We start from the raw sequence: 16,379 nt of genomic DNA on the forward strand, positions 1-16,379 counted from the left end.
TGTGGCTTGCGGGATCTCAGTTGCCCGACCAGGGATCAAAGCCAGGCCATGGCAGTGAAAGCCCGAATCCTAACCACTAGGCCACCAGGGAACTCGCCACCCCGGTTCTGATGTTCTGACTGATTCCCTTCCACTGATTGCATTCATTTTGGCTACTTTGCAAGTTAAAGGCATCCACTGTTAACTGAACATAAATGACAGCAATAAGAAGGTGTCTTCACCCCTGGACACAAAGGGACACCCGGCCACAAGTGGGCATCTCTGGACATGAGCGGGCACCCTGGACACCAGGCATGTGGGGGAGGCAGCAGCAGCGCTGGGCTCAGGTGGCCTTGCTCCCCCTTCTTGGCTGCCCCGAGGCAAGCTGTAAAAACAGCCTCAAGGATTTTGCTGCCTGGTGACCAAACCAGCCCCAAGGAGAAGGCTCCTGACGAGAGGGACCAGAAATAAGCGCGTAGGAGGGGCGGGGTCAAACCTTTGCGGGGAAACGGCCCCCCTCCGCCTGCGCATCTCTGCCTCCCTGCCCGGAACCGCTGCTCCCCGAGAGGACACCCAGCTTCCCTCCACTTGGGCCCCTGCCCGTGAGGAAAGGGTGGGTCTGCTTTGCTGGAGGCCAGACCGGCCACTAAGGGAGCAGTGGGTGGGAGGAGCCTCTGCAGTGACGACACAGAGGGCCCGTTCCTCCTTCCTCTATCCCTCAAATCCGCTCCCACCACGGGAACCTCGCCTTGTTTAAAGCCTTTCCGCATCTCCAGTTGTTTTTTGTAAAGTGGCAGCTTCGGGGCTGCCCACCTGCTCCTCAGCACCTCTCCCACACCCTTCAGGACCACCCAATCTCCCAACCTTCTGACCCACCCGTCATCTGCCAACTCTGCTCTTTCTGGAACCTTCTCCAACAGTCCCAGCAGGATCAGGGCTCCCCCAGCAAGCGTTCCCGGTGTAATCGTGGCCTGCTGTTCGGGGGGATGGTCAGGACATCAGGAGGGTCAGGAGTGCCCTCCCCTCACGAGGACCCGACTGAAGCCACGTAAGCCTCCCACCGTGGGTGACATATTCTTGGTCCTGTTGCCTTGCAGGACAGGAGATGGTTCTGACAGCGGTCCAAGGATCGCCACCTGACCACATCCAGGGGATTCTTCTTGGTCTCCATGAACTGGATCCCTCAGCAGCATTTGACGCCTTCTGGAAACTCTCTGGTTCTCTCACTCCCTCCCTGCTGCCCAGGACCCTCCTTCCTAAGGTCGGAACCCTCGGGACTTTGCCCTAAGCTCTCTTTGTGCCCCACTCAGCACATCCCCTGGGATGTCCACTCCCACATCCCACAGCACATCCCCTGGGATGTCCACTCCCACATCGTCCACTCCCACAGTGTCACCCTCCACGGAGGGATACGCCAGGGACTCCCCAGTCCAGACCCCAGCCCAGACTTCCCATAAGAGCAGCCAACAGTGAGCACCTACTGTGTGCCAAGATCAGCAAGCTGTGTGGGTTATCTCATCCCGCCCTCCCAGGGCCCTGTGTGAACCAGGAACCTACCTGTGCAGAGGCCACATACTTGTCAAAGGTCACGTCGTAAGTGTGGTCCCCTGCAGCACCCTGACCATTGTGCAGAGGTCCACACAGAACACACAGAGCACAGCTCGGTCAAGGACACGTTGAGGGTTCCTGCACCAACCCCCTCCAGGGGAGGGGCACCTGGCTGATCTGTGTACGTAAGACAGAGGCAAGTCTGCACGTGCTCTCGGAGAGTACTGGAGGACGAGGGACAAATTGGGGATGGGCTGGACTGTCAGTGTGAGCCCACATGTCGTTCTCAGAGAGCACAGCCCTGGGCTCACCACACACACTCAGGACCACAGAGGCTCCGCAGGGCCGCCTTTGATGTCCCTGCGTCTGATCTCTGTGTGAATCTGCTGTCTCTGCGGGTGTCACGCTCAGCTGTCAGGCTCCACTGGTGTCTGGCTGACTGCGCCATTGTGTTGACGATGACCTGGGACATAGATGCTCCACATTCTAATCCAATCAAATCTGAGCTCCTTGGTGGGGTGGTTTTAGGGCCAGGCTATGAGGTTTGCTCTGACCCTACTGGGGCTCTTTGCATTGGTCTCTGTCCCCACTTCTCTCTGGTGGTAAAATCCAGCTGCCTGGGGCTTAACTTGTGCCCTTATGGAGCTGCCAGCCTCCTCTCATGCTCACCTCCACGGTGGAGCTGCCAGCCGCTTCCCACTACTCACCACCAAAATGCCCACAGTTCTTGAGAGCTCCCTCAGGCTTGGGCTTCCCGACGCTCTATTCTAAATAAAGTCAGTTGTCATGGAGAGAGCTTCAGAGCTGCCTATCCTTATGGCTTCCTCTCCCCTAGGGAAGATCTCAGACCCACCGTCCAGAGCTGGGGTTGTGGCATGACACCCCCACTTTATGAACAGGATGTTGGGTGGGGACGGCAGCTTCTGGTCTTCTCAGGCTGCCTCTCCTGGGAGGAACCTCCACTTTAGAGGCAAGCTGAAGAGACACTGATGGGGCCCCAGTATTCTCAGCATGCCATGCCTGGGATAGAGCTCCCCAGCAAATACCAGTGAGGTCTGGCCGGGCGCAGGGAGCCCTGACATCTCAGCTGTTCATGACTAAAACTTAGTCTCTGTAACATGGAGGTTGGGGTGGAGGGGATGAGAAATCCTGCCCCTCCCAGGGAAATACCATATCAAGATTCCTTGTCTAGAAAGTGGAGAGACATGGCATCCCCTTGTCTGGGAGCTGGGGGAAGAGGGACACAAATGCACACACATGCATACACACGCACGTTCCCTGTGTGGGCCTGGCACCCAGGACCCTCCAGGTCCTAGAAAAGAACCCATGGATAGGTGAGAACGTGAGGAAAGACTCAAACAGGAAACTCGAGTAGACATTCCTCTTATTCCTGGATCCTAAGTTCTTGAACAGGGTGAATGTTGAATGCAGGTTTATTTCCCTTCCTGATGAGGTGAGTGGGGACCGGCACCTGGGCTCCCACCCCCCAGTCCTGTCCACAGCAGTGCGGCAGCTCCACGGCCCCCAGCCCTCAGGACCTCGGTGCAGGGAACTCCAGACTCTCCAAACACACACAGCACAGGAGCATTTGTCTCAGTCAGAGTCCCAACCTCACCTCGGCCAGAAATGGTGCCCAGGGACTCCCACGCTAATAAATGTTTCTAGAAGTAAGTGCACAAAGGACATCAGACTGCCGGACCGGCCCTAGAGACACCTTGCTCCCTGCACCCTCCATCACTCACAGCCCACGTCCTTTGCTGGACCCTCTTCCCCACCCGCCTTCAATTGATACAAAGCAGGGCACAGGGGTGACACTTAGTGTGCCAGATGGAGGGAACCAGCCCTCTGCCACTGTGAGACTCAGCGATAAAATAAAGGAGTGAGACGAAGAGGAGGAGCTGTGAGACATCCGGGAAAACCCAGGCAGAGGGAAGGGCAGAACTGGGGCTGCGGTCGGGGTGGGGGTCCCAGATGTCCTGGGGTCCCCACCCTGGTAGACACACACCCTCTCCGATTATTCAATCAAACTCTAACCAGGGCAACAGGATTTCTCAGATGTGATTAAGGTCTCAACTTTACTGGCTCTCAGATACGGAGATTATCCTGGCGGGCTTACCGATCATATGACTCCCCCCCCACCCCGATAAATCCAAGTCTAGAGGTCAGAGGGGTCAATATGATGTACAGTCTCCTTTGCTGGCTTTGAAGATGGAGGGGGCCATGTAGGCAGGAACATGTGCAGGGCCTCTAGCAGCTAAGAGCAGCCCCACCGACAGCCACAGGAAATGGGGCCCTTAGCCCTTCAACGGGCCTTTGCCACACCCCGTGAGCCTGGGCGAGAACCCCGAGCTCCGGATGACATCTTGGCTCCAGTCTGGAGAGACCCTGCACTGAGAACCAGCAAACCTGGACCCCGACTCCAGGCTGCAGAGCTGGACTACTTCCAGCCTTGAAGCCTGTGATATTTGTTACCCAGCAGTAGGTGCTGACACAGCATCCCTGTGCGTTCTTCACCCGACACATTCAGCAGCCCCGCTGCAGGTTCAAGGAGGCAAAGAACTGGGTTAGCCGTGCCCTGGTTTTGCCAATGAGCACAGTGAAAGACGAGAGGGCCAAGGGGCTGACAGAGCACGCAAAGGCATGACCAATAGTCCACTGACCAGGATTCAGGCTGGGCGGGGGGGAAGGCAGAGAGCCAGAGCTGGACGGAGCTGGCCTGGGGGTCGGAGGTCTCATGGGGGCCAGGAGGTCTCTAAAGTTAGCATAGTGAAGGAAGTGCACTGTAGAGCTAAGGGGGGTGGTCGGGTGGCCCGGTGCCTGGCCCAGGATTGCAAGGGTCGCCACTCTTGGTAAGGGTGGGGTCCGCAGCCAAGAGGGCCACTTGAAGGCCATGTGCACACAGGAGTAGCCCCTTGGTGGGGGCCCAGCTTCTTATGGGACCCAGGAAGTGAGGACTCCTGGGGAGGGGAAGGCACACACAGCATGTGCTCCAGAGGCCCTCAAACAGGGAGTGACCAGGGCCAGCCAGGGGCTGGGCTGCACACCCACCAAGGCAGCCACGCCCCCCAGGACATCATCTGAGAAGAGGGCCAACATTTTAAACGTTTGAGATGGTCTGAGACCCGCGAGCACTCTGACCCCGCACCCCGGCCTCCAGAGGCCACGTCATCTGGCAGACGTCCAGCGAAGGTGACCAGCGAGGCTCAGGTAGCGGGAGATGCGCTGGAGTCAGCGTGGGTTCACGTTCAGATCACAGACTTCTGGTCCTCGGCCGAAGCTGTCTCACGAAGCAGAAGTGCCAGGAGTTTCAGATTCTGTCCCTACACTGTGCCCCTACCCGCACCGCTGGGCACCTAGAGGGGACCAGCAGGCTCAGGGGACCAGCACATCTCTGGGCAGGAAGGGGGGCGGGGCCTCTGATGGACACAGGGACTGCCCCGCCAGGTTCTCTCCACGTCCACTCATAGCCATGGCCCACCTCTGGTCCCCAGCAAGACCGTGCTGAAGCCAACAGCCCACATCCAAAAGCCTCGGCCCCAGAACTGGAACATGGACAAGGCCCAGCGAGAGGTCTGCGGACAAAGTGCCCCCACCAGCTGCTCCCAGGTCCCCAGGACCAGGTGGGGGTCTTGGCAAGCCCTAGGCGACCTTGAAACGCTGGAAGGATAGTCTCCCCTCCATCCTCAAAGCGCAGGGTGCCAGTGGGAAGCACAAAACCTCTGCAAGCTGGATGGGTAGATGCCTCCTGCCTGCCCACATTCCCCTGGTGTGAAGCTCTCTTTGCCACTCTGAGCTCTGACATTCTGGAGCCTCAGGCACTCCCCATCTGTAAAATGGGCATGGGGGACTTGCCGGTTCTAAGAGGCCAGGAGGGGTCTCTGGGAATTCCCTGAAATAACACTGGAAACCCCAGAAGCAGCATGACTCTTTACTCAGAGAAAGCACAGACATGGCAGACAGAGCTCAGCCAGAAGGACAGCGCAGGGGACCCCACCCCGAGGCCGTGCTCACAGCGGGGGGCCGTTAGGAAGCTCCAGCCCCTGGTGGTGGCCCCAGAAAGCAGGTCTCAGGCTGTGCTGTGGCTCCTCGGAACCCCCAACCCAACCCTCAGTCTTCCAGATCTGTAGGTGGGCTCCCTACCAAGAGGACTCAAAGCCTGCGAAGCGAGGACCTACAAAAACCCCCTCACTATCTCTTTACCCCCAACCCCCAGCCAGGTGGGAATAGGCACACCTTTCCAGGGCGGTGCCGGGGTGGGGCCAGGGCTTGGGGTGGAGTCAGAGTGGGAGGTGGGGCCAGGACCGGGGGTGGGGTCAGGACTGGGGGTGGGGCCAGGGCTGGAGGTGGGGTCAGGGCCAGAGGTGGAGTCAGAGACAAGGGGTGGAGTCAGGGCTGGGCTGGGGCCAGGGGTAGAGTCAGTTGGGAGGCGGGGTCTGGCCGGGGCTGCAGATGGGGCACCACGGGACTCTGTGCTAGGAACTCCGAGGCCCCAGCCCAGCCTGGGACAGCGCGGGCGAAGCAGCGGTGACTTGTGCCTAGCACGCAGGCTCCAGCCGCGGCACGTTTTCTTTCACCAGCCCAAAGGCCGCCCAGGTAGGGTGGGGGCAGCCGAAGAGTGTCCACCGGCTCTCCCAGCCCTGGAGAACTTTCTTCCGCTTCCCCAGGCGGGGCCCCTCGGACTCACCGGGCCCTCACACCACCTGGTCGGTGCGTTTGCTGCGCCACACCACCACGCCGGTCATGGCGATGGTCAGCAGGATGGGCACTGCGATGAGCGGGATGAGAATTTCGTCTGGGGGGTCCTGCCAGTGTTGCCTGTCCACGGAGCAGTTTTGGAAGAACCGCCTGTGGACCCCAGCGATGAAGCTCTCCGCCAAGGGGTTGGGCCAGTAGCAGCCCACCACGTTGGTCTCCACCTCGGTGCAGTTGGTGAAGCTCTCGTAGTACCTGCGAAGGCAGAGGGCTTGACCGCCTGGCTCCTCTGCCCCTCCTCACTCTGGCCCTGACCGCCAGGAAAGTGGGGGGCAGTCCTGTCTGGCTGCCTGCTCTCATCATGGCCCCAGGACACAGGGGAAGGCCTCCTGCTCTGAGCCCTACTGGGCCTGCTGGGCCAGCAGGGTCCATCTCCCTGGCGTCCTTGCCCAGAGGCTCTCTGGCATGGCGAGCCCATGCCCTGCTTCCCACCTCTAGGCCTCAGCCCCGCTTTCATCTGCCCCTGAGCCCCCTCCCCAAAGTGCACAGCCATGTTCTACTCCCCTTCGCAGGCTGCCGCGTCACAAACTCGATTCCCCTCGTGCCCACCCCAGCAGACAATGACCTCTGCACAGAGCCCAGTGTCATCGAGCCCAACTCCTGGCCCTCCCATCTTAAAACAGAGGCAGCAGAGCCCAGCATGGAAACTCTGAGGCCGTGAGCCCCCCAAAATACACCTCATGCCCCGTCCTGCATCTCCTACGTCATCCCTGCCTCATCTTGGTCATCCACACCCGTCACCTGCTTCCTATGAGGACGTGAAGTCCCAACGCCCAAGGTCTGGGCCCAGCATTTCTCAAGTCTTCCCAGGGGGTACTCTGGGCCTGGCTTCTTTTTCCAAGGCCAAGGGATGTGTGGAGTCACAGCCACTTGGACCTGCAAGGCCCTTGTCACCTAAGGCCACTCTATGGGCTCCCCGGGGAAGAGGTCTCTCTGAGGCAGGCCGAGGACCAGCGGCCTCCCAGTCAAGGCAGCTTGCCCTCATTTACCTGGTTTGGGGGAGCGTGTCCCACCTGTGAGCCCAGCCCCGGCCTGTCTTCCTCTCAGACGTCACCTCTCCCAGCCCCCATCTGACAGGACACGTGGGATTCCCCCCGCCCCAGGGTCCTCCTGTCTGTGTCAGTCAACCGGAAAGGGCACTCAGCAAACCACCCATGAGGAGCCACGTCCATCCAGCGGGCTGGCTCTGGACGGTCCTTGAAGCCAACCAAGGGCTACAGCTACCAGGACCCAGAGTTCAGCCCCACGGCCAGCTGGCCTGGGATTAGCGGCCCCTGGGAGTGGTGACCTAGGCTGGCAGCCATTGTCCAAGGTGCTCTGGTGAGAGGGCTGGTCAGACACGTGCCAAGGTGCACCAGCTCCACCACTGCCCACACTCTCTTGCAGCTGGCAGAGTGCTGCATGCAGGACAGGTATGGGAGCGGGAGAGGCTCCTGCCTCAGATCCCCACAGGCAGCAGGCCCTGTGGCCCCCCTCCTCCCTCCGGTGTGGACCCAGGGCGAGTGGCCTGGCCTGAGCAACGGGAAGGAACTGCTTCCTGCAAGGAGCTTCCTGTACAGAACCTTGTCTCTGCCTGGAAAGGCGGTGGGAAATGGGGCTGCTAATCACTAAACCAGGCCTTCGTAGTGCCCACGCCTCCCGGCAGCCCCGGGCAGTTTCCCAGTCCAGATGCTTGGGTTGCTGGTCCGGCACACGTCTGCCCTGCACCCCTCAGCTAACGCAGACAAGGGAGAGCCACACGAGGCAAAAGAGAGCGGGAAGCAAAGGGTACAGCCTGGAATCTGTGTGCAGAGCCGTGATGTGGCCCCTGGGACATGCTCAGGCTCTGGGACACCTCACCAGGCAGGTCCTCAGGCAAACCCATCACTCCCCAAGACCCACCCCTCACACTGGGCCCCGTCAGTGACCTGCCACCCCAGACAGAGCCTCTAACTGGACACCCTGCCAAGCCCCGACCCACCCCAGGGCTCATAGGGCTGAAACGAAGCAGATGGAGCTGGGGGAAGCCCCACTGTGGACAGCAAGCCTGCAGGGGCTGGGGAGTGGTGTGTGGCCCGAGTGACCCCCGTGCACAGAAAACAGCACAGGACAGCAGCTTAGGGGTCAGGATGAAGAATCAATGTCCTTCAATCCCAGCTAGCCCACTGACCATCTTCCTGACTTTGTCCACATTACTTAGCCTCCATGAGCCTCAGTGTCCCTGCCTGTAAATGGGGTTCATAATTCTTATCCGATAAGGTGACTGAAAGGACCAAATGAGGTGAAGTGAATACACTCCTGACAAGTGCCTGGCACGTAGTAGGTGCTCGGTGAGGTCTCGGGGTGAGCCCCAAAGGCCAGGAATGGGGCAGAGCTGAGCACAACACCCATCTCCGTGGGTCGACCTACGGGGCCAGGCGCAGAATGCCCACACCTGGTGCTTCCCAAGAACGCTGGGAAGTGGCTCCGAATTTTAAGAGCAAACGCTTTTAGGATAAAAGACACCGAGAGGTCGGGCACTCAGGCACATGGCGAGAGTTGTAGAGGCCAACTCCCACACCCCAGCATCCTGCCCTTCCCTGGGCTGGGGAGGCAGAAGGCAGGGACGCACACACTTGCACACACTGCTCCCAAGCCCTGTTAACTCGCCAGCCCAAGTTCAGGCTGGAGACGAAATCAGGGTGTCCTTCACAAGGAAGCTGCTGTTTGTGTGACATCGCAGAACCAGGGTCACGACAGGGTCTGTGCTTCCCAAGCGTCCCCTGGTCACCCAGGGCCTCCCCATGTCCTCCCTTCAGTCTGGCTTCCAGAGCAAGAGAAGACGCAGCCATAGGCCAGCTGGGAAAGGGGGTTGCAGAGGCCGGGAGCGCGGCAAACCGCCCCCGTCAGACTCCCTCCCCCGCCAGGCAAATTTCCCTACTCAGGTGGAAGTCGGCCCCTCTCTCTCCAACTCCCAGACCCCCCTCCTGGCTGCCCCCTCTGCTGTCCTCAGGCCCCAGGGCTGGATGTCTGATCTCCTCGCTGAGGCTTTAGCAGGTGACAAAGGCACAGGATGGGAAGCGCCCACCTCATCCTCCCTTACCCCGGACCCCTGTGTGTCCACTCCAGGCTTGGCGTCCAGGCCAGGCTCAGAGGACAAGAAGAAGCCTGGCCAAGCCCCTTCCCGAGCCCCCAGCCCCCTTTCCCAGCAGACACAGAAATTTCATACTGTTTGGTTCAGCGAACAACTATGTCTGCGAGGGGCCTGCCACTGTCCCCGGGGGAGTTGGGCCTGGAAGCCCCTAGAACAGCCACTGGGGGCAGAGGGCACAGGGGCCGGGGTCTTGGAGGGGAAAGGGCTGATGCAACTGAGCAAATCCGGGGCTCCCAGGGAGGATGGGGCCTCCAGGCAAGCACGGCTCACAGGACAGTGTGAGTCTGCAGCGGCCGCCAGCAGCGCACCAGACTGAGATGGCCAAGTGGGAAGTGGAGGAGGGCGGGCACAGCCCGTAGGTGATTTCTGAGGAGGTGAAAGGGCCACCTTGACACTTGATGCTAGGTGTGACCAGAGGAGATCAAAAACCTCGGGAGCTTCTAGACGTGGGGCTCTCTGTGGTGAGGCACTGCTCCCGCCGCACCAGGTAGAAACCAGCGGGGTTCAGTTTCTCTGGGGTCCACTGGTCCTGACTACAAACCCAGCCCTGGCCGGTGCTGTGAAGAAAACCCAAAATGACAATTTCCACCCAGCATGGACCGTGAAGAGAGGCAGGCATGCCAGGGCAGGGCACTAACCCAATTCTGGAAGGGCAGTGGGTGTCAGGGTTTCCCAGAGACATGACCTCGCTCAGAGGAATGGGGGACACACAGCCTGGAGTGTCCAGTTTGGAACTGCCAGGGTGGTCCGTGTGGGGAGCGGAGGGCTGTGAGGCTTGGAGTGGACCTCGGAGCATGCGGGGCACAGACGCCGAGGGCAGGACGTAGGCAGGGCAAGGGCGGGGCACGGGCACACGGTCAGCAGGATACAGACGGGCTGTGGGCAGAGGGTAGTCCAGCCACGGGCAGGGCATGGGCAGGGCGTGGGCTGGGTGAGGGCAGGGCGTGGGCTGGGCGAGGGCAGGGCGTGGGCTGGGCGTGGGCAGGGCGTGGGCAAGCCACGGGCAGGGCGTGGGCTGGGCGAGGGCAGGGCGAGGGCAGGCCCAGTGCCTGAGCAGGGACACTCACACGATGAACTCCGACAAGTTGCACCACTTCCAGACCTCCACCTTCTTCATCCTTTCAGCAAAGGTCTGGCCGCAGTGGGGCAGCATGGCCAGCATGCGCTTCTCATTGCAGCCGCCCACTGGGGGACACTCCCCTAGAGAGGAGAGAGCCGTGAGCACTGCTGGAATTGCTGGCATGAGCCTTGAAGGTCTCCTGCTGATGACCCTCAAGGCCAGCTGGGGTCTTCCTCCTTCACCTTGACCTCCATGTGACCCGGGGAGGTTGAAGCCAGTGCAGAAAGAGTGACCCACTTGGAGGCATCCAGGAGACAGGACCCAGAGGGCCCGTGGCCTCCCAGGGCGGCATGGGAAGAAGCAGGTAAGAGGACAGCATGCAGAGGGACAGGGGTCCCGGGAGTGGAGAGGCTGAGGGCTGACGGAGTCCGGGCTGGGTGGGGGCAGGGAGCAGGGGCGACCACTGCACCTCGAGGGTGGGGGCACCCGCAGCATGTCCCAGGAAGCGTTCTGAGAGTCTGATGACAGTCCCAGGCCTCTGGGCAGCGACAGAGGGCCCTTGACAGTAAGGACTGCCCACCCTGTCAAAGCCACCCCCTTGAACTCCAGGAGGCCAGGGGCTGAGGGCTGCAGGGTCCAGCAACAGCGGCCAGGCCTTTGAACACTCTTGGGGTCTGGCAGGACCCCTGCCCCAGGATTTCTCATCACTCTTCCTGAGCTCTGCCCCCAACACTTCCTGTGCCCTCCACCCCCAGAGAACACCCTCCTCCCACTGGGAACACCTGCCTGTCTGACCCTCAGGACCCATCCCCCCACCCTCTCCAGGCATCTGATTTCCAGGGGTCAGTTCCCCCCCTCGTAATCTTCCCTCTCGTGACCCCCAGCTTTGGCTCCCATCATATAATCAAGAGAAAGCCCTGCTGTGCATGTCCTGGAGTACATATGTTGTATTGATATATGTATGTGTGTGCATCTATGTGTGTGTGTGTGTCTTTGTGTACGCTGCCCTGCCATGTGTGTCTTAGTGTGTGTGTGTTGTGTTCACATCTGTGTGTGTTGTGTGTGTAGGTGTATCTGCCCTGCCATGTGTATCCTGACATATGTATGTGTGTATATATGTGTGCTGCCCTGCCGTGTGTGTCCTGATGTGTGTATGTGTGTATACGTATGTCTGTGTGGTATGTGTGTTTGTACATGTGTGTGTCTATGTGCACGCTGCCCTACCGTGTGTATCTGGTGTATGTGTGCCTATGTGGGACTCACAACTTCACAACTTACAATAATCTTACAATAATGAAGACAGTGTGGCACTGGCATGAGGGTAGACATATAGATCAATGGAATAAAATTGAGAGTCCAAGAATCAACCTTCATTTTAGAATAAAATTATTTTCTATAAATGTACCAAGACAATTCACCAGGGAAAGAATAGTCTTTTCAACAAATGGCGCTGGAACTACTGTATATACACATGCAGGAGAATAAAGTTAGACCCTTTCCTCACAATCTACACAAAAATTAACTCAAAACATATAAGAGAGCTAAATGTAAGAGCTAAACTATAAAAATTCTTAGGATAAAAGGAGAAAGTCTTTGTGTCCTTGTATAAGACAAAGTCTTCTTAAATATGACACCAAAAGCACAAACAACAAAAGAAAAAGACAGAAAGTGAACTATATCAAAATTTTTAACTTTTGTTCTTCAAAAGACACCATCAATAGAGTGAAAAGACAACCCACCGAATGAAAGAAAATGTATGAAAATCGTATTTCTGATAAGGGGCTTGTATCTAGAATAGATAAAGAACTCTTATGACTCTATAAAAAGAGAGCAATGACCCATTTAAAAATAGGCAAAGGATCTGAATAAACATTTCTCCAAAAATATACACAAATGACCAATAAGCACATGAGAAGACAATCAACATCGTTAGCCATCAGGGCGATGCAAGTCAAAACCATAATCAGATATCACTTCACACCCCCCAAGATAGCTATTATCAAAAAGATCTAACAGAGGTGGGGGCAGGGGAGAGGAGAAAAAAAAAAGATCTAACAAATGTTGGTGAAGATGTGGAGAAATTTGAACCCTCGTATGCTGCTTGTAGAAACGTAAAATGATGCAGCCACATTGAAAAATAGTTTCCTGGCAGTTTCTCAAAATGTTAAAAATACAATGACTATATGGCCCCACAATCACACTACTAGAGGTAGTAGTGTAATGTCTTTCCATAAAAGAATGAAGTACTGACACGTGCTACAGCTTGGATAAACCTTGAAAACATTATGTTAAGTGAAAGATGCCGGTCACAAAATACCACATATTGTATGATTCCATTTAATGAAGTCTGCAGAATAGCCAAATCTATAGAGGCAGAGTGCAGATTAGATTACTTAAGGCCAAGGGGGTTGGTGGAATGGGTCATCACTGCTAGTGAGCATGGAATTTATTTAGGAGTGATGAAATGTTCTCAACTGGATGATGGTGACAGTTGCAAAACTCCGTAAATATACTAAAAAACATTGAACTATATACTTTAAATGGGTGAATGTGTGGTATGTGAGTTATACCTCAAAAAGCTTTTTTAAAAAATAAAAGTTTTTTCAAACATTCAAAAGTTGAAAGAAGGTATTACAAGCACACTCAAACTTCAAGTAATATTTAAGAATTTCCTTTAGGGAGAAGGAAAATAATATCAGAAGTAAATATTGATCTTCACAAAGGAATGAAGAGCACCAGAAATTGTAACTCTAGGAGTAAATATATAAAGTTTGTTTCTCAACATTTAAATCTTTTAAAAGATAACTGACTGTGAAAACAAAAACAATAACGTACTGTGGGGACTTCCCTGGTGGCGCAGTGGTTGAGAATCCACCTGCCAGTGCAGGGAACACGGGTTCAATCCCTGGTCCGGGAAGATCCCACATACCGTGGAACAACTAAGCCCGTGAACCACAACTACTGAAGCCCACGCACCTAGAGCCCGTGCTCCGCAACAAGAGAAGCCACCGCAATGAGAAGCCTGCGCACCGCAATGAAGGGTAGCCCCCGCTCGCTGCAACTAGAGAAAGGCCGCATGCAGCAACGAAGACCCAAAGCAGCCAAAATTAAATAAATAAATTTATAAAAATAAATAAATAAATAATGTATTGTGGATTTACAACTTAAGTTTAAATAAAATGTATGACAGTGATAATATAAAGGGCAAAAATGGAAGGTTCTTGTGCTATACGTGAATTGATATATCATTTAAGAGACTGAGTCTCTCAGGGTGACCACGTGAGGTGTCTGACTTGGCCGCACACCAGACTCACCCAGGCCACAGCCCAGGCCCTGAGACAGGGACCAAGAATCGGTGTTTGTTAAACTGCCCCTACGCCCACATAATTCCAACGTGCTGTCAGAGCTGAGAACAAGTGGGAAGAGCAATGCTTGCTCACAGTTACGTGCACACAGGCACGTGGAGATCTTGTGCAATGAAGATTCTAACCCCGCAGGCCTGGGGCACCAAGATACTAATCTCTGACAAGCTCCAGGTGGGTGATGCGAGACCCAGGCCCACACTCTGCAGAGTAAGAGACAGAAAATGGGAGCGCTGAAACCAAGAGTCAGAGGGGAGTCAGACAGCCCCGTGCCTCTGCTCCCCAGCCCAGACGCACTCACTCTCCTCTCTGAGGCTCAGTTTCCCTATCTGGAAATGGAGCCGTGACACCTGCCGTGACACCTCCTTGCCCGGCTTCCCTCCACTTCAGTACTGACCAATGTCCACTGAGTGCCCTGTCCTCAGTGTGGCCCAGCTCGCCGAGCCCTGCAACAGCCCAACAAGACAGGACCACTGTGACTGGGGAAAGTCATCGACCTGCTCAGTAACACAGTAGGGGGCCGAACCCAGGTGCAGCCCTGGGTCCAGGGCCGTGCAGGCCCGCAGTTAGTGACTTTAGGGAACGCAGGCTCTCAGGCTGAGGTGGAGGCAGATGATGAGAAGGCAGCCTATGCTCCTTTCTCCCACTGGTTGCCCTGTTCCAAAGGCATCTTTTCCCCACAGCTCACTGACAGGCTCCCCACCACAGGCTCTGAAAGTCCACCTGACATCCAGCCCTTGTACCCATTCCTGGGCCTGGTCTTGTCATCCCCTGACAGCATCCTCTCAGTATCCTTCATGGCTGTCCTGGGCTCCACCCTCCTCCCACATGGGCACGGGCCAGGCAAGTCTCACACTGTTCGCCCCTGCTGGCTGCTGCCACTCCTCCCAGCCATGGCCCGACTGGACCTGGCCTGTCTAGACCACCTGGACCACCATCTAGACCCAACTGAACCTGGATCCATGGACCTGGATGACCTGGACTTTAATCCTCTGGACCTGGACCCCCTGGACCCCTTGGGCCTTGAATACCTGGACCCTGGACCTCCTAGATGCCCCCTAGACCTTGAATAGCTGGACCCCCTGGACCTGTTGGACCCCTTGGACCCGGAACCCTGGACCTGGAACACCTAGACATCCTCAGCCTGACCCAACGGCCACCTGTCGGATCACTGAGACCCAGCCCAGGGCTTTCTCCTCCTCCCCTCCCACTTCTCCCCACCACTGGAGCCCCTTCCTCCTCTCCCTTCCTGCTTCCTCATGGACAGAATCTCCATGAACCCAGAATCTCCATGTGTCCCAGAATCGCCACATACCCAGCACCACAGGGGCCTGGCCAGGGCAGGTTGAGAATGTGTCATCAAGGACCACGTGACATCCTAAGGCAGGTTTCCTGGGATAAATTCTCCCACCCATGGGGGCGGGCAGGGGGTGCTGTGAGGATGCACAGGGCAGGCACCATGGGACACCTGTCTGATCAACCACAGGTGCCCTCCGTGAGGGGGTGGGGAGACTGGTAATTACGGCACCATTTCTTTTTTTTTTTTTTTTTTAATTTTATTTTTGCTGTGTTGGGTCTTCGTTTCTATGCAAGGGCTTTCCCTAGTTGTGGCGAGCGGGGGCCACTCTTCATCGCGGTGCGCGGGCCTCTCACTATCGCGGCCTCTCTTGTTGCAGGGCACACGCTCCAGACGCGCAGGCTCAGTAGTTGTGGCTCATGGCCCTAGTTGCTCCGCGGCGTGTGGGATGCTCCCAGACCAGGGCTCGAACCCGTGTCCCCTGCATTAGCAGGCAGATTCTCAACTGCTGCGCCACCAGGGAAGCCCATGGCACCATTTCTGATGCACAGGCTTCAGGGGCTCCCAGCCAAACCCAACAACCTGCCCTGTGTTATAAGAGTGAGGTAAAGATGCAGATTCCTGACAACACCAAGAAAGTGTGTTGCTGCCACCCACTCAAGCTACCAGCTGCATTAGTAAACGTCTCGGGAATTAAGTTGAAATAGAAAACCATTTCAGTTGGTTCCATCAGGGAAACAAAGAAAATGCACTGTGTTCCTTTTGTCTAGGGGACTTCCAGACTCTGGGAGATGAGAAACAGCCAAACAGATGCATTTCCAAGAGAAAGGCCTTTTATGGCCAGTCACTTGGAAACGAAATACAGGAGCTCTCGTTCTCCTCTTGTGCAAATCAGCATCGAGCAGACTCGGCAGACTCTGCAGCGATGGGCCACGGTCACGAGGGCTGTGGGAGGGTGTGGTTTCTGAAAGGTTCTGCCCCCAGTCCCTGCAGTCTGAGGAGTTCCCTCCCCACCCTGGACCTCAGTTTCTGTATCTATATGATGAATAGGGACGTCAGAGGACCTTCAAACACCTCTCGGCTAACCACCTCCTTGCAATCACTGCGTCACTGGGCTACTTGATATCCAGCCACTGCCTCTGGGCTCGCTTGAGTCCACAGAATCCAGTGTGAAAGGAGGTGGCTCAACAGCAGGACAACATTACGCCCACCAGTGACAAAAACAGTGACAGTGACATGTTCATACACATACACACTGGCATGGGCACT

General features: G+C 56.6%; 1 protein-coding gene across 2 annotated transcripts in view; it reads right to left on the bottom strand.

The window, feature by feature from the left end:
* The window catches only part of RAMP3 (receptor activity modifying protein 3), a 68,524-nt gene that overhangs the window by 9,513 nt on the left and 42,632 nt on the right, over nt 1-16,379 (bottom strand). Inside the window, exons 7-9 of one of the 2 annotated variants that reach the window (XM_073809517.1) lie at nt 10,459-10,591; nt 9,821-9,948; nt 5,441-6,474 (exon numbers count right to left, since the gene is read on the bottom strand). In XM_073809517.1, coding sequence (XP_073665618.1) covers nt 6,278-6,474; nt 9,821-9,948; nt 10,459-10,591 — 458 coding nt within the window. In that variant the 3' untranslated portion in view covers nt 5,441-6,277. Of the gene's footprint in view, nt 1-5,440; nt 6,475-9,820; nt 9,949-10,458; nt 10,592-16,379 lie in introns of those variants that run through there. The other variant, XM_073809516.1, reaches the window with a different exon arrangement.

This window comes from Tursiops truncatus, chromosome 9 (genome assembly GCF_011762595.2).
Source record: "Tursiops truncatus isolate mTurTru1 chromosome 9, mTurTru1.mat.Y, whole genome shotgun sequence".
NCBI lineage: Eukaryota > Metazoa > Chordata > Mammalia > Artiodactyla > Delphinidae > Tursiops > Tursiops truncatus.